The 27507-nt window shown below is 43.6% G+C and overlaps 2 protein-coding genes across 3 annotated transcripts in view; both read left to right on the top strand.

Annotated features, from left to right (window-relative positions):
* Positions 1-5473, top strand: part of ANKRD17 (ankyrin repeat domain 17) — a 70426-nt gene extending 64953 nt beyond the window's left edge. The window contains exons 30-34 of the mRNA XM_066549402.1: positions 770-967; positions 1551-1799; positions 3551-3726; positions 3817-3981; positions 4881-5473. Of these exons, the coding sequence (XP_066405499.1) occupies positions 770-967; positions 1551-1799; positions 3551-3726; positions 3817-3981; positions 4881-4940 (848 nt within the window). The 3' untranslated portion in view covers positions 4941-5473. The remainder of the gene's footprint in view (positions 1-769; positions 968-1550; positions 1800-3550; positions 3727-3816; positions 3982-4880) is intronic.
* A 1701-nt stretch (positions 5474-7174) lies between these two features.
* COX18 (cytochrome c oxidase assembly factor COX18) lies at positions 7175-11449 on the top strand. Of its 2 annotated transcripts, none has more exons than XM_066548899.1 (6): positions 7175-7453; positions 8572-8672; positions 8883-9046; positions 9903-10015; positions 10338-10448; positions 11139-11449. In XM_066548899.1, the coding sequence occupies exons 1-6, from the start codon at positions 7175-7177 to the stop codon at positions 11319-11321; spliced, it is 951 nt and encodes a 316-aa protein (XP_066404996.1). In that variant the 3' UTR covers positions 11322-11449. The 2 variants fall into 2 exon arrangements, with proteins under 2 accessions (XP_066404996.1, XP_066404997.1); XM_066548900.1 differs by having other exon boundaries at positions 7398-7453; positions 8568-8672.
* Positions 11450-27507: the final 16058 nt, after the last annotated feature.

Raw genomic sequence — 27507 nt, 5'->3', positions numbered from 1 at the left:
GAGATGATAAAACACTCTTATTTCCACCCCCCTTCCCTACCAGATAGTGACTGTTCCAGTTTGTGATACCTTGTCCTGAGGCTGCAGAAAAATGTGCAGCATCTTCCAAGGGCTAGGGTGGTAAAAAAGTGAACTTGTAACTTACAGGAGGTGTCTTCTCTTAATTACTAAATTTGATCCAAAAAATGTAATTTCCTTGACTGCCTGCATTTTTTAGTAAGACGTTTTGCTTTCTGCCCAAAACAGAAGCCAAGAGGTTGTCACAGAACCTGTTACAGAGCTTCCAGAAAGTCCAGAGATAGTTTGGACCATCTCTGCCTGTTTTTGTCGGAGCACTGAGGTGCTAATAGATTGAGAGATAGAGTAGCACTTTCTTTCCTATTTTGTGAATATGATGGTGTTTTAATTTTTTCACCTTGATGTGCTAGTCAGCATTTTTACTAGGGCCCTGTATGCCCCTAAGATATAGAAATGCATAAGTCTTAGATCCCTAAGATTTTATTTTTCCCTTTCTTCATTGAAGAGGACACGAAGGGAGCAGTAATTCTTTTATTTGGGATATCATTCTCGATTTAGGTGTGCAGCACAACTGCCACACACTGAACAGACTTGTGGAGTGTGAAGCTTAATGCTCCAGTTGCCTTTGGAAAATTGTAACACATGCCCCTAAAAATGGATTGGATAAAAGTTTTCTATTTCCATGCTACCAGGGACCTCTTGCTGGAGTGTTGGAGTTGTGGGAGTCACTTGTGCCCACTTTCTCTCATAGGTATTGTCAGTATGGATTCTCCCTATGCTTCTGTAACACCTTCTTCTACACACCTGGGGACCTTTGCCTCGAACCTGTCGGGAGGGCAGATCTACGCGCCCGGGACACCGCTGGGCGGCGCGCCTGCAGCTGCTAATTTCAACAGACAGCATTTTTCCCCTCTTAGTTTATTGCCTCCATGTTCATCAGCATCAAATGGTGAGTTCTGGTCAGCAGGGAGCTGCTGAGAAGCTGCTGTATAAATAAAATTGTCTGGCAGAACTGTATAAGGAGTTCCAGGATAAAATCCTTAGGGCAGGTTCTGGTTCCTCCTCTACCTTTGGCCCCTGCAGTTAGGAATTTTTTGGACAGAAAACAAGCTGTGGAGTGCTGGCTAATTTAGGGAATGTGTTAATCTGTTTTATTGGCAAAAACAATGATAAACCCCAGGGAACAAATCAAAAAGAAAAAGAAAAAACAAACACAACAAAGGCAGGTTTATGTGGGCTTATTTGAGCTCTGGTTCAGGATATAATCCTCAAATCCTCTGTTTCTGATAGGCAGTGATGCTTAGTTAAGGTTTTGTGGTGTGTGTCCTCCAGTGGCTGAGCTACCAGGGCATGATAAGTGTTTTATATAAGGGGCTATATGGTGGTGAATATCTCTGTGCTCTGGAAATAAAATGATCCTGAGGTGGATGAATGTGGCATTAACCAGCTCCCCTTGTCAGTTGTTGGACATGGAGGGCAGGTTTGTGGGGTCTGGCTGCCATCACTAAGTGCTCCTGTTGCTCTCCTTGCAGAATCTCCTGCTCAGTCCGTGTCCTCTGGAGTACGAGCACCCTCTCCCACCCCTTCAGCAGTGTCCTTGGGATCAGAAAAGCCCAGTAACGTTTCTCAGGACAGAAAAGTTCCTGTTCCCATTGGGACTGAACGGTCTGCACGCATTAGACAAACTGGAACGTCGACTCCTTCTGTAATTGGGAGCAACTTGGCTGCTCCGGTGGGCCACAGTGGGATCTGGTCCTTCGAAGGTATAGGTGGCAGTCAAGGTATGTGGTGTTATAGGTGCACTTGAGTTGATCACACCATTGTGTTTGTCTTCAGCACAGGAGCATGCCAAAGTGAGTGCCTGAAAACACAGAAATGTTCTTTCCAAAGGCTTTGGAACAAGGACTTTTCTTAGCCTTTCTGTCCACTTAATTGTTTTAACAAGGTTTCTGAAGCCCTTGGGGGTTCTGAAATGTCCTGGCTATGAAGATTTGGTACTCCCAAGTAGGAGCAGGAAAAATATAAACAGGCCTTCCAGGCATGAACACAGTGAGGAACATTGAATTGAGGAAGAGGGGAAATGGAGGTGTCACAAGATAACTGTCTGGAGTTTCTTGTTGATGAAGAGGTTGTTTGTATGGTAGGAGTTAATATTTAATTTGTAGCTAAGGTAGAACTTTTTGTGCTGAGGATGGTGCTTTTATAAAGTGATAAAATTCCACATTTGAGTTTCCTTTATTCTTTTCAGCCATCCACCTTCTACTAGCGCAAGGCTCTTGGCTCTCCTGGAGTCACATAGAATCTAGTATTTTTGATTTTATTAACAATTTCAGTTAGTGATCTTACAGCTTTTCTTACTAAACCTGTCAGGAGTCTTGGATGCAATTTCTGGGAGACTGATTAACTTTTCCCATATTAATTGGGGTTTTTTTGTGGGAAGTTTTATTTTTAATTTCTTTAGGGTTTTTTTGCTTTGGATGGGGGGTATGAATATTGAGGCTGTGGATTGGACCTCTGGATGTCCTCTCAGCCTCCTGCACAAAATAGGGTTTGCCATGAGTTCTGCCTGTATTGCTCAAGGCTTTATCCAATCTGCTCTGGAAAACCTGCAAGGACTGGAACTGCTCCACCGTTCAGAGCAATCTGTTCTGCTCCTTGACTGAATCCAGACAGCTGAAGGTTTTAACTGACTGACTGTGCTGGAATTTTTCCCCAAATACAAACTCTTTTTTTACTTCACTGATGGTCTTTTCCCAGATAAAGCTTTAGAAATTCACTATTTATTTGCCTTGTGTAGCTGTGAAAGTTGTCCTTTGTACCTCTCTTGGCTTTTGGGATGCTGCTTTCTTTCTGCTTTGGTCAATGACTTCAACATTGTGATTTTCAGTTCACATTGGGATTGGCTCTTCTCTACTTGAGTATTGGAGTGCCTCAGAAATGTTTCTGTACCCCTTCTCCAAATAATTTTTTTTTAATGTTTTGTTTTGAAAATTGGATTTTTTGAATGTCTGGAGTTTTAACTGTAGCACCAATACCAAGCTGCCTCTGAATTCACAGAATAAGTACATGAGCACATATCTGCAGCTGGGCCTTTCCTGGTTTTGGTTTGCGCAGATACTTCTGTGTCCATTAGAATACGAAGTAATTAATGGAAGAATGGTAGTGAAGTAGAGCAAATAGTCTTCATAGTGTACATACCCTCTCCACAGCACCAAAGGCACGAGGAATTGAGGTTTTTGGAGGATCTGAGGTTTTTGGAGGAGGGAGAGTTAGCCCAAATTCCAGCTTTGCTGTTGAAATGGAGGAAAGTTGCAGGGGCAGCGCTCTGGTTGCAGGTAACTGTCCCAAACTCCTGGCAGCGGCTCAGGGCTCCTGGCCCTGCAGGTGGCACTCCTGGTGCTGTCCATCCGTCCGTCCATCCGTCCATCCATGCCATGTGCTCCTGCACTGTGGAGCGGGTGGGGGCTGATCTCTGTGGGCTGGCAGGGGCAGGGGTGCTGTGGCTAACGCCGTGTCTCTGTGCTGCTGGCAGACAAAGTGGACTGGTGTCACAGCGGCATGGGCAGCCACATGATCCACAGGCCCATGTCCGACCCAGGCGTCTTCTCGCACCAAGCCATGGAGAGAGACAGTGCGGGCATCGTAGCGCCTTCCGGTACATTCCATCAGCCCGTCCCTGCAGGATACATGGACTTCCCAAAAGTTGGGGTAATGACCTCCTTGGCTCCTTTCTATCCTGCTGGCCATGCAGCGGCATTCATTAAATCATCCTGTGACTGTTCCTTTCCTTCCCCCCAGGGAATGCCTTTTTCTGTGTATGGGAATGCCATAATTCCTCCTGTAGCCCCCATCACAGATGGTACTGGAGGCCCCATCTTTAACGGGCCTCATGCTGCTGACCCATCTTGGAACTCGCTGATAAAGATGGTTTCTAATTCCACAGAAAACAATGGGCCTCAGACGGTAATTGCTCCGCTTTTTTGCACTGTGTATTTCACTCAAAATGTATCATGATTCCTGTCTGTGCAGTTAGACATTTGGGAAGACAAATCTTGGGGCAAAATTTCATACAAAAAAGCCAGTTTATGTGCTGTTAGTTGAGCTTTCCTTTCCCAAAAAGGGGACACAACAACAGGGCTGCTGCTGGGCTCTGTAGTTGAGGATGTTGTGACTGCATTAGGAGCACCCCAAGGAAGGGAGTAAGTAGCTCTTTGCTGCTCTGATCTTGCCTGGCTTGTCCACTGAATATAATTTAGGCAGAAGGATTAATTCCCCTAAACCTCTTGTTCTTACTCAGGAACTAATACTATAATGGAACATCAGTAGCTCTGGTTAGATTGTATCCTGTGATTGCGTTTAATTGGACAGTGATCCCTGTTACAGTGTTACTAAATAAAGATGTTTCTGGGCTGAATTCGCTTGGGAATGATTCAAGCTGTGGGGAGCACTCCCAGCTCTGCTAGGCCATAGGTGTGAAGGAGAGGGGATTTGGCCACAGTTTAGGTATTGCTCTGAGGTGGCTTCTTGTCCCTGCAAGGTGATTTCTGGTTTCATGAGGAAACTTTGTCCCCCAAAGAAAGCTTTACTGGGTTAGACCTGGGATTCCCCAGAGCTGAAATTGTTAGGGGAAGATAAGGTGGCAGGAATCAATTTGTTGTTTGTCTGAACTTAGGGTCAAGAAGAGTGCACATCCCTTGCTCTGGATGTGGAGGGATTTGGGAGCTGGGCTGAGCAATCATTTGCTGCACCCCCAGAGCCCTGTTCATGGTCCTGGCCAGGAGAAGTGTGACCCTGCAGCCCCTGTGAGCTGTGCCCTCCTGGAGCAGCCCAAAGCACGGTGCTAACCTGGGTTTCTCTTGCAGGTGTGGACTGGAACCTGGACACCTCACATGAACAGTGTGCATATGAACCAACTGGGCTGAGTGGGATCAACGTGCTGGCCTTGAGATTCCTTTTTTTGCAGAGGAAACCACAATTGGCAGAAACAGTTTATGTGCTCCCAGATCATTCTACTGATGTGCTTGACTGAAGTGTGTAGGCTTTTTGCAGAAGAACTTACTAACTGACCTTTTTCTGTGAACATTGTGACCACCCATTCCCCACCATCATATGTTTCAACTTAGTTAGACTTTCTTCTTTCCTTTTCTCCTCTTTTTTTTTTTTTTGACATAACTTTCTGTTGAAGCTGTTCTTTGGCTGGTTGGTTTTAGTACTGTAAACTGCTTCTGAGCAAACACAGAAATTTAGCAAAATTATGTAAACTTGATCCTGAAGTTTTAGAATGGCAAATAAATGTACAATTGTTTACATAACAAATGGCTAAGCAGAAAGTAAATTTCAATATGTCAGTTATAGAGGCTCTACTTTATGTAGACTTAAATTAATGTGAGATATGTACCTTCATATTCAGAAATCTGGATGTTTCCTTCATACATTAAACTATTAATAAGCATAACATTTCTACTTGTGTAATTTAAATAAGTGATAAAAAGAAAAACACCCCAGGCATTATCAGAGGGCCTTTTCCAAATGTGTGTTGGATTTTTTTGAGAAAACATACATTCTTTGTTTGACATTTGAGGAGAGCTTCCTTGCTGAAGGCTCCAGAGGCAGGTCTCTTCCAGAATCAGGCCCATGTAGGTTTATTTGGAAGAGTCCAAGTGCGAATTCCCGTGTACATTGTTCAGATCTGTCACCTGTGGGCAGAGGTAGCAGGAGATGAAGGAGGGTGGGTCTTGTGAGGCCGGGCTGTGGAGAAGTGACACAGATCCAGTCAGGATCCCTGTACAGCTCCCTTAGAGAGCACTCAAAGGAGATCTACTGCTCAGATTTAGGAAGTATTATATGGTTTTATTATCGTTCCTCCTTAGAAAACCAAGCAAACACCTCAGCTGGCCACAGAAACTACTGCCTTTTAACTATTGTGGTATTTGAGGTGTCCCCAAACCTTTGGCATACCCAAGGCTTTATACCTGTCCTTAGGTGCTGCTCTGAATAAAAGCAAGTTCCTTTTCCCAGCAGTCTGATCTCCTGAAATACATCCTGTGAAGATCTGGTGCTAGCAAAATGGATGCCAGAGTGAGGAACTGCTTGGAAAAAGAAACTCCATCTCACACCTTATCAAGGTGTGGGTGAGTGCCCTTCCCCTCTGCTGCTGCAGTCATTTGCTGCAGGCTTTAGTGCTGTTTAGGGTTACTAATTATTAATCCTACTGAGAAATAGTGCTCAATATTTATTAGCACCATGAATTCCAGAGTATTTTGTTGACCTGAGAGTTACATCCATGCCTGGGGCAGTAACAGGCCTGATGCCACCACTGTGGCAGTGGGCTGGGTACAGGAGATCCTGGGTGGGGGGAATTGGACCATTTTTATTTCCAGATAGTTTTGGGTTTTTTTTCCCCCACAGTGTAATGCTTTTTGTTTGTCCAGTAAACCAAGCAATGCACTCTTTTGGGAGCGGGCAGGTGCTGTTTATTTGGGGGAAAGGAGCAGAACCAGGGTTAGAACAGGAAGAGAACACAGTGCAGTGCATGGTCTAAGGGATGTTTTGACCTCTCCTTGCCACAGAAAGGGGTAAGGAGACAGGTCAGAACCTGGCTGGGAAGGAGAACATTCCTCATGTGGAATGATGAAGTGTTTGGTTATGATTAATTACTGTAGAATATAATCAGGCTGAGAGAGTTGGGGCTGTTCAGCCTGCAGAAGGGAAGGTTGTGTGAGCTCCTCACCGCAGCTTTCCAGTATCTGAAGTGGCCCAAGAGGGACTCCTGTCAGGAACTGCAGTGATACGCCCACAAGCAATGGGTACAGTGGAAAAAGGGGAAATTTAGACTAGCTATTGGGAGAAAGTATTTACTGGAAGAGGGGTGAGACAGTGGCCCAACCCCGGCAGGGCTCAAAGCCGGTTTGGACAACACTGCCAGTCCTACGGTGTGATCCCTGGGGATGCCCGGTGCAGGGCCAGCTGTTGGACTCCGTGTTTCCTGTCCAAGTCAGCACACACTCTGTGATGTGGCGGGAGGTGTCCCGGCCCGGGGCAGCCGGGTTCCGACCCAGCGCAGGGCACGCCGTCAGGCGCCGCCCTCCCAGTGCCCTCAGCCGCCATGGGGCGGGGCGGCGCATGCGCTGCGGCGGAGGGGGCGGAGCCAGTCGGCATGTGGCGGCTCGCGCGGGCGGGCGCGCGGGCGCCGCCGGCCCTGGCGGCTCTGGCGGCGGCGGGAGCGGGGCCGGGGCCGGGCGGGCACGGCGGCACCGAGGGCTGGTACGAGTGGGCGGCGCGGTCCCCGCCCGTGCACTGGGCCGAGAGCGGGCTGGCGGCACTGCAGGAGGCCACCGGGCTGCCCTGCTGGGCCGCCATCGCCGGCGGGGCCGCCTTGCTGCGCACCGCCGTGACCCTGCCGCTGGCCGCGCAGCAGGGGCGGCTGCTGGCTAAGGTGCGAGCGCTGGGGGACTCTGAGGGAAGGACCGGTGGAGGGGCTGAGGGGGCCGTGGAATGAACATCGCAATTCCTTTATTGCAGCGGGTTTGGGGGCGTTCGTTTGGGATTTTTTTTTAAGGAATTTTTACGGTTTGTGTTTTTTTTGGTTGTAGAAGTGAGCGTGTGTTGCACTCTCATGTAGTAAGGTCTCTTATGCTGTGGGTGGTGACTTTGTTCACTGCCGAGTTGTGTCCTCATGGCCTTTAATTTATTATTCTTCACTTTATATATATATAAATATACAATTTTATCATATGTAACACAATATATTTGTAAACTGCGTACAGTATATTGTAAATGAGACATTCTATTATATTATATTGTAGTGGTTTTGTTTTGTTAATTTAAGATTTTTCTTAAACATATATGTATTTTCTTTTATTATATATTTATATTTGTATGTAATTATTAGTTTTTTTAATTGTCGGTTTGGGTTTTTTTTAACATTGAAGTGCCATTACAGCTGGGTCTTCTTAAGTGGAGTAGCTGATTACAAGTCCTGAATGCAGGCAAAAAGATGCTTGTTAAGAATTGCCCTGGTTTCAGCTGTAATAGAAATCACTTTCTTCTTTAAAAAGTATAAAATCTAAAAAGATTAAAATTCTGTCTTCATTTCATGCAGTAGTAAGAGAGTATCTTTGATTGTTACTGCAATTACTTGTCACTGTTATCTTCGCGTGGTTATTTTGTTTAAGGATGAAAGGTGTTTACTGATGTTGAGCGAGCCGTTAACAAGATGCCTTTTCCCTCACAGGTGTTTCCTACCCCTACAAGTGTTAAATTACAGTGGTAATGAATACGTTTCATGCCTGTGCTGGTATTAAACCATAGAAAGTGATTAATTTGTGTAATACCTATTGAGGTATTGAATTTTACAGTGGCAATGTGTATTAATTCCTGTACATTATTAATATGTATTAATTCCTGTACAGATATTAAATTTTACAGTGATAATTAATAAGTCTAATACTTGTTCAGGAGTCGAGTTACTAGGGATAAGTAACAACAGAGGTGAGGGAGGGAGGGAGTGTTACCTGCCACTGTGCCCAACCAGTTCTCCTTTTCTTTAGCTAGCTGGAAAACCTGCAGCCTGAGATTAAGGAGCTTGCCCAGCGCCTTCGCTATGAAGTTTCAGTGCGTGGAAAGCAGCTGGGGTGGTCTGAAAAGGTGGCCAGGTACGAGGGGGATTGCCCACACCTCCTGAATCCATTCTGGAGTGGGGTGTGGCAGGAAGGAAGATCCCACAAACAGCGCTTTGGCAGCAAGGTTCTGCCGTGGCCCACAGCTTAGATTTTCTTTCCCTGCCTGTGATTTATTTATTTATTCTGTTGCCTTTCAGCCATTGTCCATGTCAAAGCTCAGACTTGTGCTTTCCTCTCCCAAAGGTCCCACTTTGCCCGGAACATGCGGAGGATTGTCACAGAGCTGTACATCCGGGACAACTGCCACCCCTTCAAGGCCACCCTGCTGCTGTGGGTGCAGGTGCCCATGTGGGTGTGCGTGTCCCTGGCTCTGCGCAACTGCAGCGTCGGTGCCCTGGGCTCTGAAGGTGGGGAAATGCACTTGTGGAGGGTTTTGGGGTCAGAAAAAGGGTGTTGTCCCACAAATAGGTGCTGTACGTGGACACAAATCTTCTCTCACTGTCACCTCTTATCCACTTGCTGCCTTCACAGGCACCTTGTTGGTTAAAGAGCCCAATGTCCCAAGCTTGGTGTACAAGCTGATATAAAAATCAGTCAGCTACTCAGGTTTTAAACCTAATATAGTTTAAACTTAATTAATTAATTAATATCAATAATAAGTAATAAATATTTGAAATGAGTTCTAAACTTAATGTAGTCTGACAATCCTGTTTAGCAAATCCTATTACACGTGCCACACTACACTCACTGTTAATCTGTTTTTCTTCTCTTTCCATTCTCTTTCCATGTGAAATACTGTAGACAAGGTGAATGTGTGAGGGTCTTTTAAATTTAAAAAGAAATATACTGATTTTTTAGACAAGAGTTTATACTTTGTTCTTTTAAGCAAAGATATGGCTAGTTATACAGCTACTAAGAAGAATATCATTTTCACAAAATCAGGAAATAAACGCTATAGGTTACTGCATTCCTATTTTCCTCACTGACTTGTAAAGTATTTGAGATTGAAGTATTTTTTATTGCAGATTTACCTGTCTGTGGCTGTCATGAGCTAAGCCAGGTCTCAGCTTGTATCTCTCACTTTTCTTACTTATATTGGTAGCAGAGTGTTAGACCAAAGATTTTGGCTTTAATTGTACTTACCATGTGGATAAAACATACCTAGAAACTTTGGTCTCTGATTTAACATATGGTACAGTTCTGGCTCACTTGAGACAGCAAATTACACTGAGTTCTGTATTTTCTTCAATTTTTTCCCTGTAGTGCAAGAACAGTTTTCCTCAGGAGGAGCACTGTGGTTCACAGACCTCACAACACCTGATTCCACATGGATTTTGCCAGTGTCCCTGGGGCTGGTGAATTTGCTGGTGGTGGAGGTATGTTGGTGGGATAAACGAGCAGCAGTGACTGCAGAGGGCTAACACGTAAAGGTGGCTGCAGATTATCACTGCTTCAAATGCACTGGGCAGAAGTGAAAAACAATCTCTTTGCTCTGTGTATTTTAATGTGTTAGGTGTTTTTGTTCAGAGGCCTCCAGGTCGGATGGGACATGTCTCAGATCTATTTGAGCTTCAGTAATATTAGTCTTGACTGCAGTTTCTTTTAGAATGCTGCTCTGATGAGATTTCTGGGTGTTAATCCTCAGTACAGCAGTTTCAAAAAGAGTTTGTTTGTAACTGTGAGTTTCTCCCCTTTCAGATCTTTGCTTCCCAAACAAAAATGCCAATTTCATGGATCCAGAGGCTTGTCACCAACTTCTTCCGCGCGGTGTCCGTGGTGATGATCCCTATTGCTGCCACAGTGCCTTCTGTAAGTACCCAAGTGACCTCTGGGATGTCACCTGTGCCTGGGCTGTTCTGGTGCTTCAAGGACAGCCCAAAGGCCTCACGTGTTTCATGTCTCTACTGCTGTGTGCTTAAGAAAAGTCACATGTTCTGTCTATGTGTATGCTTAAATCTCGTTGCCTTTGGGATGTTTTTGTTCAAGGAGGAAGACTTTGCAAACTTGAAAGGTGTTAATGTCCTTCATGTAGCCTGCAAAAGGAGAGGAAAGCTTTTTGTCAAGACACACAGGCGAATATTTGTTCACTGGAAACCAGTGTAGTTCTTAAATTAGGAAATTTTCCACATCTTCCTTTCTTCAAACGCTTATCATTTTTACCAGGTTTTCTACTGCAGAGTGTTCTTAGTAAAAATAAAGTGTCTGGTTGTTTGGTTCAATTATAGTTTCAAACACAGAAATTGAAGGAAGCTTAATATGAATTATTTTAAGAGCTGTCAAGCATCAGTGTAGATGGCACTTTTCCCCAGAGGAGTGCAGAGACAGACAGTTACATTTCACATGGAAGCCATTATTGCAGATGAGAGCAGGAGGAGTGGTTTAGGTGAGTTGTTTTAATCAATCCCTGGGAATAGCCCACAGCTGTGGTTCAGGAGGAGCTGCCTGAAGCTGGTGCTTTGCTTGCCTCCAGGGAGCTGACGTGTGCTTGTGTTGTTGCAGTCCATGGCGCTGTACTGGCTGTCCTCGAGCCTGGTGGGGCTGTCCCACAACCTCCTGCTGCGCTCTCCTGCCTTCCGCCGCCTGTGCCGCATCCCCAGGACCCCGTCCCACTCGGACACACCCTACAGGGACATGCTGGCTGCCTTGGCCACCAAGTACAGCTTCAGGAAACAGCACCTCTGAGCTCCAGGAGGAGCTGCATCAGCAGTGAATTCATGCTGTTCTAGTGAGATGTACTTATTTGCTGTATATTTATTTTCCAAATAAAATGCTGGCTGGCCACGAGGAAGGATTGGTCAGCAAAAATGTGTCTTTACTGGTAAGCTTTGTTTCAAGGGAGTCCTTTTGTAGCTGCAGTAGTTCAGAAATCCAGGTTGGTCTCCTGAATTATCATAAGAAATTGGCCAGCTGAGTGTTAAATAAAGCTGTGACTCATGTACAGCTCCTCTCTTATAATATTAAATCCTAAAGGCGAAAAGGTTTGGTTTTTTTTTGTTAAAATGATCATGAATTAATTATTTACCCTAACTTTTTTCAAGATTCCAAGCTACTACTGTGATGTAAACTAACAAAAATTCAGAAGCAGAAATTTTTAATGCAGACTTGTAAACATTTATTTGAGTTGTTGTGATAACCTAGTGGAACTTAACAGATAGGGCTGACTAAAACCAACAGTTTAGAAGAAAAAGTGCAGATGTCATTGGACTCACAACACTGCACTTTACCTGTAGGGATGTTTCACTGAGGTCTTCCACTGTTTTCACTGTTAGGAGTCTCACAACATCAGTGATAGTTATGTCTGAATGCTGCCAGGATGTTTTTGTACCAAAAAAACTTCCCAAAACAGGTGTGAAACTGAAGGCAAAGCAGCCAAAAACATCTCATCTAATGGTGTCTAACAATTCAAAACCCACAGGTAAGGAGATGAGAAGGTATATGATAAAGCCCTTTCCAGGTCTGCATTACAGGTAAGATAATGTTCAAGATTTTTAAGGGGTCTTAGAAGTTTCTCTGAATGAATATTGTCATTTTCTCTCATCTGAAGGTGTTGAGAAAAGACTGTGGAAAGGGGAGTGAGTTTTTGTCTGGCAAGCTGGTGGTAGAGGGAGCTGGTGCTCCATGCAGTGCTAAGGGAAGTCAGCTCTCCTTGCTCAGCAGTCTCACCTGAGAGGGGCTCACATTCCCAGCCTGGGAACAGGGCAGGCTGGCAACAGCTACGTCTTGTGTCCAGTAAAAAAATAAAATTATATTTTTTGGGAAACATAAAGAGGGCTGTCAAACTGGTCACTGAAAAAAATGCCTCACAGCTCTGTTGGGACCCCATATGTTCAATGCAGGAAACTGGCTTTGCTAGATTTGCAGTTCTCCATTTATTTACGTTTGTTTTACACCATTTTAACCTTATAAAATTACACTCAAGACCTGCCAATGCGAGATAAAAGAGAATAAGGTTTCTCCAGTGAGTGTATTTGGTGGTGGATTTATCACAGCATTATTTTAGGTCTGGAAGAGGGTTGTTGGAATACTGCATGGACTTAGGATGGACCCTAAGCTTAAGGAACTGAAGTCAGGCAATCCAGATTCCCTGAATGGGTTCTGTTCAGAAGTGCTGAAATATCCTGGCTGGGTGATACTTGTTTCATCCTCTGTGCTGAAGATGCAGTGTGAACTTGGAGAACTTGATGCTTGTTGTCTTTGTGGTTGTGCCATGCAAAAAGACATTGTTTACACAAAAGCTTACCTCTGTTCCCAGCCATAGTAATGACTCTGTTCCAATACATTGTCTGGACTAAAATCCTTGTCTCAGTGTTAGATGCTCTTTCTAGGAAAGAGGATCGGAGATTTGCTGTTTGCCTTTTTATGGTAATGCAGTTTTTCTGTTGTCAGTCCATGTCGATGAGACAAAGATGGAGCAAAGATACATTTAATGATGTGTGTCAGGTCAAATGAATGCTCCTTGACTGCCGAAGGGCTAAGGGAGGTTTCTGGAGAAGAAATCAGAAAAACCTGTTGCTGTGTTCTCTCAGAAACCCAGCTGAAGTGTCTTAAAAAAGCCTGTACAATACATTCTTTGTGAATGACCCTTTATTATTTAAGTAATATGGTTTATAGCTCTGTTTTAACTGTGTCTCCACCTCTCCTGTTTGCTTCCTGTTCTGGCTTTGCTGAAAACAAAGAGATTGTAAGCAAATGAGCAAAACCCAGTAGTGAAAAATAATTGTGGTTTTAGAAAGGAGGGCAGTTTCCTTCTTAGCCCCCCTCTGATTATTAGCCTGAAACACTGTAAATGAGATGAGCTGGCCCCTGTCCCATTGAGGAATGAGATATCAGTATGATCCAACAACTTTTACAGGCAGGTGGAGGGGATGCTGCTGTCTGCCAGAGAATTTGACACCTTGCCAGTCCACCTGGTGGTTCTTCGGGGTTGTTTTAGTGGGGAATCCAAACTCCTCATCCAAAGCTCAGTTACTAGGATGGATTCCTTGAAGTGCAAGAATTTGTTTTCCTGGACTGAGTGTCATTTCTGGCACGGTTCCATGGTTTCTGGAAAGTAAAAATCTTTGAAGTACTGTTGAGTGCACTGCTGTACACACGGGGGTGCTCCTGCTCCTGTCAGCTGCAGGGCTGCTGGGTTCTGAAATCCAGGACAGACAGGCAAGCATTGGACTAAAACTTTTTTCCTCCTCTGTCTTTCATGTTGGTGCTGTTTCACAACTTAATCAGGCTGTCCTTCACAGTGTACACTGCATTTCCACCTCACTGCTGTGCCCCTTTGAAGTAACCCAGTGCTCAACACTGCTGAGTTGAAAATAATGGGAAGAATTTCTTGCTGCTCCCTCTTTGTGGCTGAGGATGCCCAAGGGAAGCAGGCAGATGTCTGGAACAATCTCTGGTTGTCTTTGCAAAGCCCTCCAAAGTTTGCAGCCGTGTGGCCAGCTGCCAGCAGGATCCCTTTTTCACTTGGTGTTATTAACCTACCTATATTTAATTAATCCGACTGCTTTCTAATGGTAAATAAGGTATTCGCCATTCCTTTGAAGCTCAGCATAGTGCTAAAAAGCAACAGCAGCTGCTGCTTTCCTGAGTGAGGTGTTCTGTTCTATTTTCTGAGTTTCAGGGATCACAGAAAAATTGAGAATGAGGGATTAGTGCTTCACATCAATGGTGCCTCGATGATTTTGATCCCTTTTTGCTGCACAAAACTGTGATTATGGGCTTTGGGTTTGGGTAGGGATGTTTGAAGAAGCCTCTGTAAATTAGGTTCATCATTAAGGTGAGTGCACACATCCCTATGTTTCTTTATTTAAGCAGTTGAGGTCTGTGGATTCATTTGTCAAGATACCTATTCATAATTTGATTGCCTTAATTAACTTTGCAGTTGGAGTAATAGTAAGTAACTTTTTTTAGCCTGTTTTACTTAATATAATCCCCTGCTTTTGTTTGAAAGTGGAAGAGACCACTACTGCCTTATTTGTAGGGACTGGGCTTCTGGAGGAAATCTTCCAGCTCTCATACTCAAATCCCTCATGAAAATAAGAGGGATTGTGCTGTGTGCTCTGAGGCTTAATATTACCTGGCCTTTTCAGGCCTGGAGAGAGGTAGGGAGAGCATTTCCCTATGCCAAGTACCCTGCCTTCCTTCCTGCAGGGCAGTCACACTCCTGTGTTCTCACTTGAGCAGTAGAAAGGTGGTTTTGGTACTTGCTACTGAGAACAGCAGAGAATTTGGGATGCTGTCACAAGATTGACTTTGGCTTTAGGAGTCCAAGGCTCAAATGTGTGAAATGGAGGGGACAGAGAGGTTGGAAAGCCACTTGGAATATCAGTGGCTACCACACAGGCAGTAATGGGAAGAATGTTAATTGGAAACAAATGCCAGCCTTCAACATCATCCATTCCTGAGGAAAATGGCCCTGTGGACTCAGGAGTTTGGGGCTGAGTGTGTTTATCTGGAGTGTTCTGGGGAGCTGTTGGTCAGGGGTGTGCAGTTGTTCCAGAGAGGGTGGAATGCCAGCCCATGGTGAGTGATGGATCCTTGGAAGTGCAAGAGGGGAAGAAGGTCTGTGGATTGTAGTTACAATATGCTCTTGGCAGGCAAGTAAAGCAAGCCAGGAAGTGCTTTTCCACTCTGGTGTTTTAAGATTACCTGAGATGGGCCAGGAATCTTCAGGCAGGGACATGGTAAGTTTAGAAATACTTAAATTTGAGCAGGGCAGATCATCTGCTTGGCTTTAGGGCTGTGATGGATTCCCATTTGTCCTTGTGTGTGCTTTTCACTTGGGGAATGTGTGTAGGAAAATGGTGAACTGTGAACCTTATCTGACAGGATAGCATTTAAAATATGAATTTCCTGGAAATTTTGAAAGGCTGGATTTGATTTGAGAAGTCTAGTGGAGGTACCAGAACACTCAAGTGCAGTGATTTTCTTTCAGCACCTGAGTTTGAACAGAAAACTGACCTCTGTCCTGCTGACAGAGGTTTATCAGGCATACCTCAGTGGGAGCTGCTGCAGGCAGGGAACACGTTCTTCTGGATGAATTCCTGACCTTGAGCCCTCTCTGTCTAGAAAATAAATGATAAAATCTTCTACTGGGGGAAATCAGTTGCTTAGAAATGTAGCTAATAAAATACAAATAGTGGTGGTACTCTCTAGGCACGTAATTTCTGCTTTCAGGAAGAGCTGGAGATTGAAAGTTGGCAGACAGCAACTTTCTGGAGGTTTCATATCAATGGAGCTTAAACCTTGTAGGTACAACTAAAGGGATTTTAGTTTAGGTTTAGTTTAGAACTCAAGTTCTTTGTGCATTTTGTTAAAGTCCAGCTGGCCACATAATGAAAAAAGGTTTTTTGGGTTTTTTTTTTTTTGAAGGGTCTGTAAAGAGGTACTTGATACTCACTTAGCTGTTTGGAAATATTTCTGTTTCTTGTTTTTAGGAATTCCTTTAATGCATCACCAGAGTTACAGTTGAGCACTAGGTCCTTATTAACTTTTGTAAGTGGAGAAGGTGCAGCTTTGTCAGAAGGGAAATGGAGAGGGACTGCAAGTGGGTCCATGGATTCCCAGGTGGGGCCATTTGCCTGGAGTCCCTGATTTTCCTCTGTAATCACTGTGCAGTTCATGGTTGTTATTTCATTACTGCCTAAGTGCTTGCTCCAGAGTGCAACCAATAATTCTGTTGTATTTTACAAAGTAAACAAGCGCAGATTAATTTGCTAATAAAACTTTTGCTAGTCTTGCATTTTTCCACTTTAAATGCTCTCTCTGGAAGGCTGAGAGATAAGCTTTATTTGGAGATATTTACAGTCATGATTTCAGAAGCAAGTCCCCAGAGACTGACTTATGTACATGACAACAATCTTAAAAAAAATATATGGTGACCTTTTCCCCTTCAGATGCAGATTGTTTCGAGTGAAGTGATGGTAGAAGTTGAGAGAGAGGAGGAGCGGAGATGTTTTGAGCTGCTTTAAGGCAGCATAGCTGTACCCTGAGAGCTGCTCCTGCAGGTAACTGCAGTTCCCTGAGCTGTGTTTGGTTGTTTCCCAGCATTTCCCGTTGCTGCTGCAGTGTGGCAGGGTTGCTGTGGCATGTCAGAGTGGAGCAGAGTGCAGCTGACAGACCATGAGGGCTTGGAGCTGCAGTGTGTGTGCTTTTCCAGGGCTGCCAGCTCCCCCAGGACTGCCTCCAAGAATAGTCTGGCTCGGCTCTGGGTCTAGATCATGGTGGTTGCTGCCACAAGCTGTTTGCTCTTGTGGCAATGCAGAATTTGGATTGAAGATACTGGTGGAAAATCAGACTGAAATCTGGGAGGTGCTGCACTGCATAAGTGAGGCCTTGACTACTAAGCAGGTTCTAAAAACCCTAAAGATAGGAAATACTGAATACAGGGAAAAGTAACTCCACTACTCTGGCCAAATGAAATCTGTCTGGTGCTTTAGCCTTTTATAATAGTTCTCCCCAGGTTCTGTGAGGTGAGAGGATGTTCTAAGGCTGTTAAATTATGCAAAACACAGATTTGTGGTTCAGGGCTGAGCTGAGGAGCTGTCATGTTCCTGTGCTGTCAGCATCTGTGGATTTGGGTTGGTTTCTGTCTTTCCTCATTGCTCTTTGGATGAGCATCACTGGGACTTGTTGTGGGCCAAAATTTTTCCAAGTTTTGGCCAAGTGTGTTATTTTTATGCTTCATTTGAGTGAATCCATCTAAGTTCACCCTTTCAGAGAGTCTCTGAAGTCTCAAACCTGCTGCTGCCAGCAGTTCTGTGACTGATTTCAGTGGAATAAAGATTTCTTTCTTTTCTCTGTTTCCTTCCTCCTGAGAGTAGAATGATACAAAGATTGTTTCTTTTTTACCCTTTGCTTGTGCCATGATTTGGACACATGAGCGGACAAGGAACATGTCTCCTTTTTTATCTGTAACATGACTGCCAAAAATACTGAAATGATTTAGCACCCAACACTTGTTTCTCTCCACAGTGTATGGGTTATGGCTGAGCATTCCAGCATGCTTGGTAGGATCCTTTCTGACTGTTTCCATCTAAATATTTCTGGTTTATGAAAGGAAGCTGAGCAAATAAACTGCTCCTCATCATAGGTCTCTCCAAGTTTAGAATATCTTTCAAATTGCAAAAGAAAAGCTCAGAGGGGTCAACTGTGTGAGCTCTGTCTGAAGTTTATCACTGACTAAACCCCTCCCTCAGCTTATTTTATGTAGACTTCTTGCTTTTTTTTTGGGAACAAGCCTAATTACTATTCCAAGCTTGCAGCCTCTGTTGCCTTTTATTACTAAAATTTGATGCTGGAATGCTGAATATCTTTGTGAACCCAAGGATATTCCACCCCAAAGGCTTGATTCTCAAGCCATAAAGGCTTTGTGTAGGGAAATATAAACAAAACTGATGAAGGAATTTGGAAATGCAGGTTTTGTGTATGGGTTTTGTGCTCCTTCACACCCTGAGGACAGCCAAAAGGCAGGTTTTTCTATTGCATGTCATAGGAGCTCACTGAGCCCTGGAAACAACAGGACCTGACTCCTAAGAGCTGTTTTCTTGCATGCAGAAGACATTTTTGCTCTAAGGAATTTACTCAGGGAACCTCATTAGTGTTACATGTGGCATGAATTCACCTCCAGAGACATGTAACCATCACCCTGGATCAGTGCATCTGGATGGTGGCAAGATTCTTTAATAACCAGCTACAGCTTGGTTTCTGTAGAGTTATACCTTTTTTTTATTTAAAGACTACATGTGTGTCTGTATGCAGACACAAAGAGGGTATGTGACCTAGGGATGTACATTTATTTGCCATTTATTTCCTCGTGCCTGTGGCTGTGTGTCACAGAGCACTGTGAAATGGCCACAGAAGTTTCAGTGCTGGCAGCTGTGCCTCAGTGCACAGGGTGGGTAATGGATGTTCAGAGGGTTGGGGACTGCATGAGGCTCTTGAATGTGCTGTGGGAGATGGAGTTGGAATGAGACCCCCCTGTTAGGTTTCTAGGATGGCTGTCCTAATGCTCTCTGCCTTCCTTGAGGAGCCATAGGTTGTTTAGCAGCCATCTGGCCTTCAGGCATTGCATTCCTTGCCTTAAACTGCTCCCATCAGCTTCAGCTTCATCTTCTAGGAAGAGTCAGTGTGGTGTGGTTTTACTGTCTGAGTGCTGGCAGCTGCTCCTCACGAGCTTGTTGGGCTCCTTTAGACCCAAACAGGAAACGCTAACTTGCCATTTGGAGTTTTCTTTGTGCTCCTCGTAGGAAAGTCCAGTGCACTCTCGGCTGAATGTTTCATTTGCTGTGGGAATTTCTTTGGCTAATGCAGTTTTTAAGACCTGTTGGTTCATTCAGAGGTCGAGGAACATTTATGTAAGAGAGTCCTCAACAACATTCCTTTAACTTGGCAAGTTGAAAAAGCACAGCACCAATTTTTTCTTCTCTTTGGAGTATTAAAATTTTTGCATTGATCCTCTTAATTTCCAAAGAGTAAAACTGCTTTAAAAGTCTGGATACAGCATCATGTAGAGACAGGCAGTATGGATTAGTTCCCATTGATGGCCCTGTCTCCCTATTAATGAGGGTTATCCCAAACCCCAGCACACTAGGTTTTCAGGTAGACAGAGGTAACATTTAGCTGAGCTTCCACACTCTGACTTTCTGCTGTTGGGATTTTTCAGGCATCCAGACATGGTGGAGATGGCAGGTGTGAGGGAAGGCTCTGTGTTCTCTGTGTGTAGCTATTTCTCTTCACTGAAAATTCCACAGTAATTTGGTGGTTTCTGTCTTACTTGCTAAGCAAATAAATTCTCAAAGGCATTTATCTTCTCTCAAGTCCATGAAAACCCCCTCACTTTTTTGTAAATTCCACATTAAAACATCAGGTTAGGAAACATTTGTACTGATTTCTTTCCCTAAAAAGGCAGACAGACTCTTGCCAGATCCAGCAAGGTAGGTTGAGGGCTGATTTTCCTGGGCTGCCTCATGTCAGTTCAAGCAATAGGAAAGTGAAATATCTCTCCAGAGAGGTGTTGGTTTGGTTGTTTTTGGTTTGTTTTTTTTTTTTACATTAAATGTTCTTTCTTGCCCTTTCATATGCAATTATTTGATTGTGTGGGCACGAAATTCATGTTGAGATTATGTAAAGCTGAAGGAGGAGGAAAATCAGGGGCACTGCTGAGACATGGGGGGAGATCCCTTGCTGATTCCTGTGATTTCAGTTATCATAGAAACACTTGAAGGGAATCTGCCCTTAACTTTATTTGCCTCCTCACCATTTCCTTGGGGTCAGAATGATACTGATTGTTTTATCACCCTGTTTATTGACAGATCCTATGCTCTGCAAATATGAACCCTGGTTTAACAACAAAAGTGTGTTTTATTGTGGATTGATGGAGATGTGTCAAAGCTGTCTTGTTAGGAGAGGTTTCCTGAATCATGCTGGGACATTATTCTGTAGAGGGATAGCTGACATGGCAAGAACCAGGGTGAACAATTATGTGTCAGTGTGTGGGCTCTCCTCCTGGAGACATCACCTGGGCAAGTGAGGCAAATGACATAAGAAAGGGAATTTGAATATGGAAAATTTAAAAAAATGATGCCTGCATTGAAGAGAGTAGTTATGGAGTAATATTCAAAATGACTGTGTGGCAGCTCTGTCACTCCACTGCTGCTTTTCAGGACTAGTACTTTTTACTCACACAGGATTTTTATGATTATGAGAAATTAGGATCCACTCGTTGGGTACCTCAGTGACATCAGAACATTCCCACTGCTCCAAACTGAGAAGCAATGATGCATGTTTGAAATGGCCAGAAAATAGCCAGTTCTGTCCCTTATCCCAGGAAAGTTACCTGCTAAAGCTGCTGTGTTTTGCAGGTTTTTTTGGGGAAAAAAAAAAGACAGTGGATGTGATAATTTCATGTGAGAGAAACCCCAGGTGATGACAAAAAGTTGTTTTGTAAAGTCCTGAAAAAAAACTATTTTGACCTTGAAACGTGCTCAGCTTTTTTTGTCGTACTGCAGTCCTTGCAGTTATACCGGTGGTGAATTAATCTCTTTGTTAGCTACGTCTGAGTGCTCAGGAAAATTAATCCCTCAGCTGGGCGAGCATTCCAACATTGTTTTTGTGCAAAGAGATGTCACCATTTTTAATAGCACATCCTGGGAGGGTGGCTAAAGCTTCTCATTGCTGAGAGGGACACGACTGGGCTTTAAATGAAGGTTGGAAACACTGGCATACTAAGTATATTCTAGTGCCTAAACACATACACGTGTACACACACACTTGTCTCTCTGTCTTTTACATGTGTGAGCCTTAAGAAAATCTGCAGTTTTGCTGCTGATCTAGTAGGTGGTTTTCTGTCTGTAACAGGAAAAAAATGTGATTTTTAACTGTATAGGTGTGGAAACTCATCTCTCGAATCAGAACTGCAAGGGAAAACTGCTATTGTAAAGAAAGGTAAATGGCAGCTTCAAAATACTTCATACATTTATCCTTTTTTTTCATTCTAAAATTTTGGTAATTTTGATAATTGCTCTCAAGCCTTTTCTAAGTGCTTTTTTGTAATGACTTTCAAGTGCTTTCTCAGATTTGTTTTCAATATGTTTGTCTTGTAAGCAACACTTGATCCAAGTATTTTACTGCCTAGAAAAAACAAATCCAGATTTTCAGTAAGCATTCCTGAATTTTTAAAAAGTTTTCCATACTGCTGGAGTATTGGAAAAACTGCAGTTCTTATGGTCCTTTATGACTTGAGCCCCTAATATAAAGCTATAATAAAAAATTTGATTTCTAGCTTAGACTTTTATGTGCTTGACCTCCAAATTTCAGACACTTCTTTGTTGAAATTGAGCTAAACCTAGGCAGCAAAGTGTTGTGGTAAGTGATAGGCGGGAGGAAAGTACACATTGTGCTTAAAGCTTCTTCCTCGGGTGGTGATTAGTTGGCCTCCTAAGATTATTAATGAGGTAGAGAAATTATTGCTGAAGCAATCACAGAGTCTGGTTTTCTCTCTAGTGAGACAATTTGGGTCCTTAAAAAAAACACAATCAACCTACATCTTTTTGGAGTGGATGAAAGTTGCTGATGCTCCTGGCTGATGATATTAAGATGCTGCTGCCTCATTTCTGCACTGTTTTTATCCACTGGAAGTGGGCTATGCTGGCACAGGTGTGAGCTCACACGTTGCCACATGTGCACATCTGTTGGACTCTGTGTCACTTTCAGGAGTTTTCACACTGAAACAAGCAGCTTTCCAAATATTTTGTGGTACCTCAAAACGCTTTTTTTTCCCTATAAGTGTTTTCTAACTGCTTTTTCTCAGAAACACTATTTATTTTCTCCCAAAGCTGGTAGTCTGAAGTGCCTTTTACTGTTTCATAGAATTCTCTGAGCCAGCTGCAGGTGATTTGCCTTTTCTTTCTTCCTGCAGTACTGTTTGGGGAAGTTTTGAAGTAGAGAACTCCAGCTGGAGTCCAAAGTCAGTGCTCAGGAGAGGGCAACCCTGTCCAAAGGAGCCTTCAGGTGGGTTCCCAAGGGGTACATGGGAATTTTGCTTTTTTTCTGTCATGGACTCATAGAGTTTTGAGATTGGAAAGCCATTCAAGGTCTAAGTCCCCCTATTCCCCCAGCACTGACAGGGACACCACTAACCCATCTTCTAAGTGCTTCATGCTACAAGTGAGCCAGGAGTAAAATGCACCTGGTAGCACTAGAGTGGGATAAAAGGCAATTCTTTATCAGGAGCCATATAAAAAATGAGATCTCCTTTCAGTGGGGTCTGGGTTTGGTTTGGTTTGTTGTGTTTTTTAAGGAACTAATTTGGAATTTAAGATTATTATGCCCTAACCTGCTCATTGTGTTTAGGGGAAAGTAGTTTGATTTACTCTTGGCAGTACACAGAAAAAGGCAAGTTCTCGAGAGGTTCAGTAACAAATTTATTTTCAAGCTTACAAAGGTATAAGAAGGTACTAGGCGAATTTTAAAACAACATCCAGACAAAGGTAAGATGCTTCACGAGCTTTAACTTAGCAAACTTAAACTCAGCCAACTTTAACTTATCCAGACACAACAAGGCACTTGCTAAGGTAATGACTGGATTTTTTTTGTCTGGCTTACATTGTATTTTATTATATTCTATTTTGAGAAGAAGAAGGTAGGAGATGAAAGAGGGAAAGAAAGAAAAAGAGAAAAGATATATATTGATCACCCCAGGATCCCATGTGGTCTCAGCTGCTTCTAAATCCATGGCAGTGGAGTACCTTAACCCATGTGTCACTTCTTTTATCTGCTCTGGTCTCCTGGGGCCTCCCCCAGGCACAGATGCACTTTAATATTCACTGTGGGGCCCATGCAGTCAGGTATGGCCATTTTGGGTCTCTAAGCAGTCTCTGTGGGCCAGCAGCCGCCAGTTTGTGGCTCTCAGTAGGCTGTGGGTCAGTCACTGCCATTTTGTATAAGGACACAGGTCAGTTCCTGCCATTTTGGAGTTCTCAGCAGGCTGTGGGTCACTCAATACCATTTTGTAGTTCTTGGCAGCATGTGGGTCTGTCACCGCCATTTTGTGGCTCTTGGCAAGCCTTGGGTCATTTGCTGCATTTTGTTGCTCTCAGCAGTCTGTGGGTCAGTTGCCACCTTTTTGTGGCCCTCTGAGGGTCATTCACAGCCGTTTTGGGGCTCTTGCCAGTCTGTGAGTTGGTTCCCACAATTTTGGGGCTCTAAGTAGTCTCTGTGGGTCAGTTTCCACCATTTTGTGGCAGTCTGGGGGGTCAGCAGCCGCCATTTTGTGGCCCTTAGCAGAGTGGGTCAGTCATAGCCATTTTGTGGCTCTTGGCAGGCTGTGGGTCAGCAGCTGCCATTTTGTGGCTCTCGGCAGGCTGTGGGTTGGTGCCATTTTGTGTCTCTCAACAGGCTGTGGGTCAGTCACTGCCATTTAGGGGCAGGTCACAAATGAATCTGCCTTTTTGGGGCAGGCCATGCAGTCAGCCTCAGCCATTTTGGTGTGGACAAGAGGCTGACAGTGGCTCAGAGGTGCGGGGTGGAGCTGGGCCTGCCTTATGTACAGAGAGCTTGGCCTGTGCCCCCCTGCCCTGCTTCCCACCTGGCTTTTTTGAGCCACTCAGCCATTCCTCTGGTTGCCCACGACTCTCAGCAGTGACCAGGACCTCAGTGATGGGGCCTTTTTGTCTGTGATGCTGGTCCTAACCTAGAAGACGGAGAAAAAAGAGAGGAGAAAGAGGAAAAAAAGGAAAGGACTGTCCTACAGCGGACAGGCGCTATTCCTGTAATCAAAAATGTAAGTCCCGTTAATACAGATGTTCTGTTCAGCTTCTGCTCAAGATTCCAGCTTTGACCGTAAATCAGTTCTTCTTTGTCCACCACTGTTATCCCCACAAAAAAACCTCCTCATCACTCTTGGAGTAATCCTGTCTGTGAAGCCACTATTAATGTTATGACCTGCCCCTGAAGGTGGGAGTAACCCAAGTTGTTAATAGATCCCTTGAGGTGGATTTGAGTGAAATGACTGGTGTTAAATGTAACTATAAATATAAATAATATAAATATAAATATGTGGGGTTTATTTTAGAGCAGTTTGGTTGCAGTGGGAAGGAGATGTGTAGCCATTTTATTATCTGTAGAAATGTAGCAATATAAAAGCATAAGAACATAATCAAATGAAATATGTAATGAAGAGAAAGAAAGGATAAGAGTAGAAGGATATCCCCACCCATGGATCCAGCAATGACACGTCATTGTTGTATTTCAAAAGTTGGTTGGTCAAAGTGATGGTCCTGGTGGTGAATCTTTCAGGGGAGGGGGAAGATCCTGAAACATCATGTTTGAGTAGTCTGTGTTTGCTGCCAAGTTGTGAAGAAAATCCAACTGCTGAATTGCTGCACGTCCCTGGATAATCACAAATTTGACAATTTCTAGGCATGTACTAGTTTTTTTGATGACATGAGTCTCCTCTTCAGGATCAGGTGTGTATAATATTTATGAAAGAAAAGATCCACCACCAGAAAACTCCACTTTACACTTCACATGGAATTTTCAGGAGCCTACCCAGTTATCCCAGCTCTAACCCAGGTTTCTTAAGCCCTCATGCTGAGGTGAGAACAGGCTCACTCCAGGAGGCCTCAGTGCTGGCTGCTCTGTATCTGTGGAAGCAGCACCATGATTTTATAGCCTTTCTTTGGATGTATTTGGGGCATCCAGGATCAGCTTCCTGCCTGAGTCGCTCTAGACAAGTAGAGAAATCAGGAGATATTCTGACAGTTTGCAGGATGGAAAGAAACTGTGTTTGTTCAGGTGGCAAAAGGGTGGGCAGAAGGTGCAGCAGCAGGAGGAGAAAGCCATGGAGAGGCTGTCTGAGGTGGGAGGGATCGAGGAGATAGGCAGGGAGCCAGCCACGAGGTGAACAGGGACAGAAAACAGCTGGAGGGGAAGTACTGACACATGCTCTTGTTTTATGTGTCACCTGGCTGTGAATGCTGCAATAAAAAATAGTCTCTTACAGGACAGGTCAATAAATGAATTGAAATTGCAGGCTTTATTTCTGAACAAGTCATGCTTCTTGTATTTTCATGTATTAAGGATGTAAACACTTTTCTGATAATCATGAAGCTGTTTCTCTGTAGGGGGATAGAATATAAGTAAATAAAGATAGTATAGAAAGTAATCTTATCCCCTAATGAGTTGCAGCTGAGCCAATTATTAAAGATTGGGAGCCAGCCTGACTTTAACAGGCCACAGCTGTTTTATTAGCCAATAAAAGAAGAGTGTTATAAAAGAATGGGTTGGTTGGTTGATTGAGGGGATCTGGAGTCAGTTGGGTGCTGCGAGTAAAAGAAAGAGTCAGTGCTTAGAAGAGCTGCCTATGAGAAACATCAAGGAGGTACAAAACCCTAGCACTGTGGAACCTTTGCAATATAGTGACAATAGAACTCTTGCAATATAATGACAACAAATGGTGACCCCAACATGACTTTGGGAAAAAGGACTCAAATATTAAACTATATGACCCTGTGGATTTGGGAAAAAGGACTCAAATACTAAACTGTATGACCCCATGTATTCGGGAAAAAGGACTCGAATACTAAACTATGTGACCCCGCAGGGATTTGGAAAAAGGACTCAAATACTATATGACCCTGCAGTGATTTGGAAAAAGGACTTAAGTATCAACCAATGTGATCCCATGGTGATTTAGGAAAGAAGACTTAAACATTAAGCAACGTGATCCCATGGTGATCTGGGTAGAGAACTGAAAGAGGAAAAGCAATAAAACTGAAAGAGGAAGGAGAGAATTTACTAAAGCAACTGTAAGAACTGGAAAAGGAATAGTTTTGTTATTTAGTACAATGTGTTTATTGATTGGTGAAATATATAAATTGCAGCTATTAATGTTTGTTAAGCATGAGTATAAAAGATTTTGAAGATAAGTACTTTGTAAACTGAAGAAAAGCTACAAAACTGAACTAACGCTTAGAAATATATTCATGCTATAGTGTGTTGTCTGAACGTTTGTATAACTATTAGTTCTGAATGAAATACATGAATGTGTCATAATGTTAATTTATTTGAACATGTCCTTCTAGAAATGCTGCAACTCCAGGATTAAAAGAAAAAGGGGTAATTGTAGGGGCATAGAATATATGTAAATAAAGGTAGTATAGAAAGTAATCTTACCCCTTAAGGAGTTGCAGCTGAGCCAGTTATTAAAGAGCTGGCTCAGGGAGCTGGCCTGACTTTAACAGGCCACAGCTGTAGCTGATAAGAAGAGTGCTATAAAAGAGTGGGTTGGTTGGTTGAGGGGATCTGGAGTCACTTGGCTGCTGCGAGAAGGAAGAGTCAGTGCCTAGAAGAGCTGCCTATGAGAAACATCAAGGAGGAACCAAACTCTAGCAATGTGGAACCTTTGCAATATGATGACAATAGAACTTTTGCAATATAATAACAACATTTCTCTAATTCAGGGTGGTTTCTAAGCCATTCCAAGCAATTTTCTAACCTCTGTTAGAACATTTAGCAAATGTATTCTACATCAGTACTTGGGCCAGCCAGACAAGATATTTACATCCTTCTCCAGCCCTAAGCTTTTACAACTGTCCAGAAAGAACACAGCAACTAAATCTTATCCTGACGAGTCAGAACTATCCCAGCCAAGGTTCTGCCTCTTTGTCTGGCTGATGTCTCTGCAGTAACAATTATTTAAAGCACTGTGAAGTGCTGTGATTCACATGTCTCTAAATAAATGAGTATCTTGGGGGAAAGGCTATGGCAGCTAATGGGGAATGAGAAACTTGGAAAGGACCTTCTAGTCAGTATATTTCTGACTTCAGCAGGACAAAGAACCTGCCCGAGAGGTAGATGTGCAGATTTTAAGAAAAAGGAGAGGAGATAATAAAAGTTGCAAATGAAGAACAGTTTGATATACATTGAAAGGGGAGAAAACAGGTCCAAGGTGCTCTGTATTTCTTTATATACATTATGTTGTCAAGCTGTCACAGTTTGACACTGGCACAATGCCAGTGCCCCCATGAAAATATGTACTCCCTGGTGTCTGCTGTGGGATGTGACCAGGAATAGAGCAAAGCAGGCTCCAGCTTGGGAATGAAGAAGAAAAAACATGATTAACCTACAACTATATGTAAAAAGAAACACACAGAAATAATGAAAACCTTCCAAAAACATTCCTCCTTCCCCCCACCAAATGTCCAATACATCCACCCCTCAGAGCATCAACTCTCAGTCCATCACCATCCTTTAGATAATCAATTCTCAGTTCATCAAGGAGTGAGGAGTCCCTCTTGTGCCTTTCCCCTGGAAACACTGTTGAAACCTCGTGTGTTTCCTGTCACATGTGGCACTGCCTGGAGATCATTTG

This window comes from Molothrus aeneus, chromosome 4 (genome assembly GCF_037042795.1).
Source record: "Molothrus aeneus isolate 106 chromosome 4, BPBGC_Maene_1.0, whole genome shotgun sequence".
Taxonomy (NCBI): domain Eukaryota; kingdom Metazoa; phylum Chordata; class Aves; order Passeriformes; family Icteridae; genus Molothrus; species Molothrus aeneus.
This window is presented reverse-complemented; position numbering and strand designations above follow the sequence as displayed.

What these genes read in the sequence shown, in the direction of transcription:
- COX18 (XM_066548899.1), top strand. Translation starts at nt 7,175, where the DNA reads ATGTGGCGGCTCGCGCGGGCGGGCGCGCGGGCGCCGCCGGCCCTGGCG. An exon ending in TGGTCTGAAAAGGTGGCCAG is followed by an intron (nt 8,673 to 8,882) that starts GTACGAGGGGGA and finishes CCTCTCCCAAAG; the next exon opens with GTCCCACTTTGCCCGGAACA. An exon ending in CGGTGCCCTGGGCTCTGAAG is followed by an intron (nt 9,047 to 9,902) that starts GTGGGGAAATGC and finishes TTTTCCCTGTAG; the next exon opens with TGCAAGAACAGTTTTCCTCA.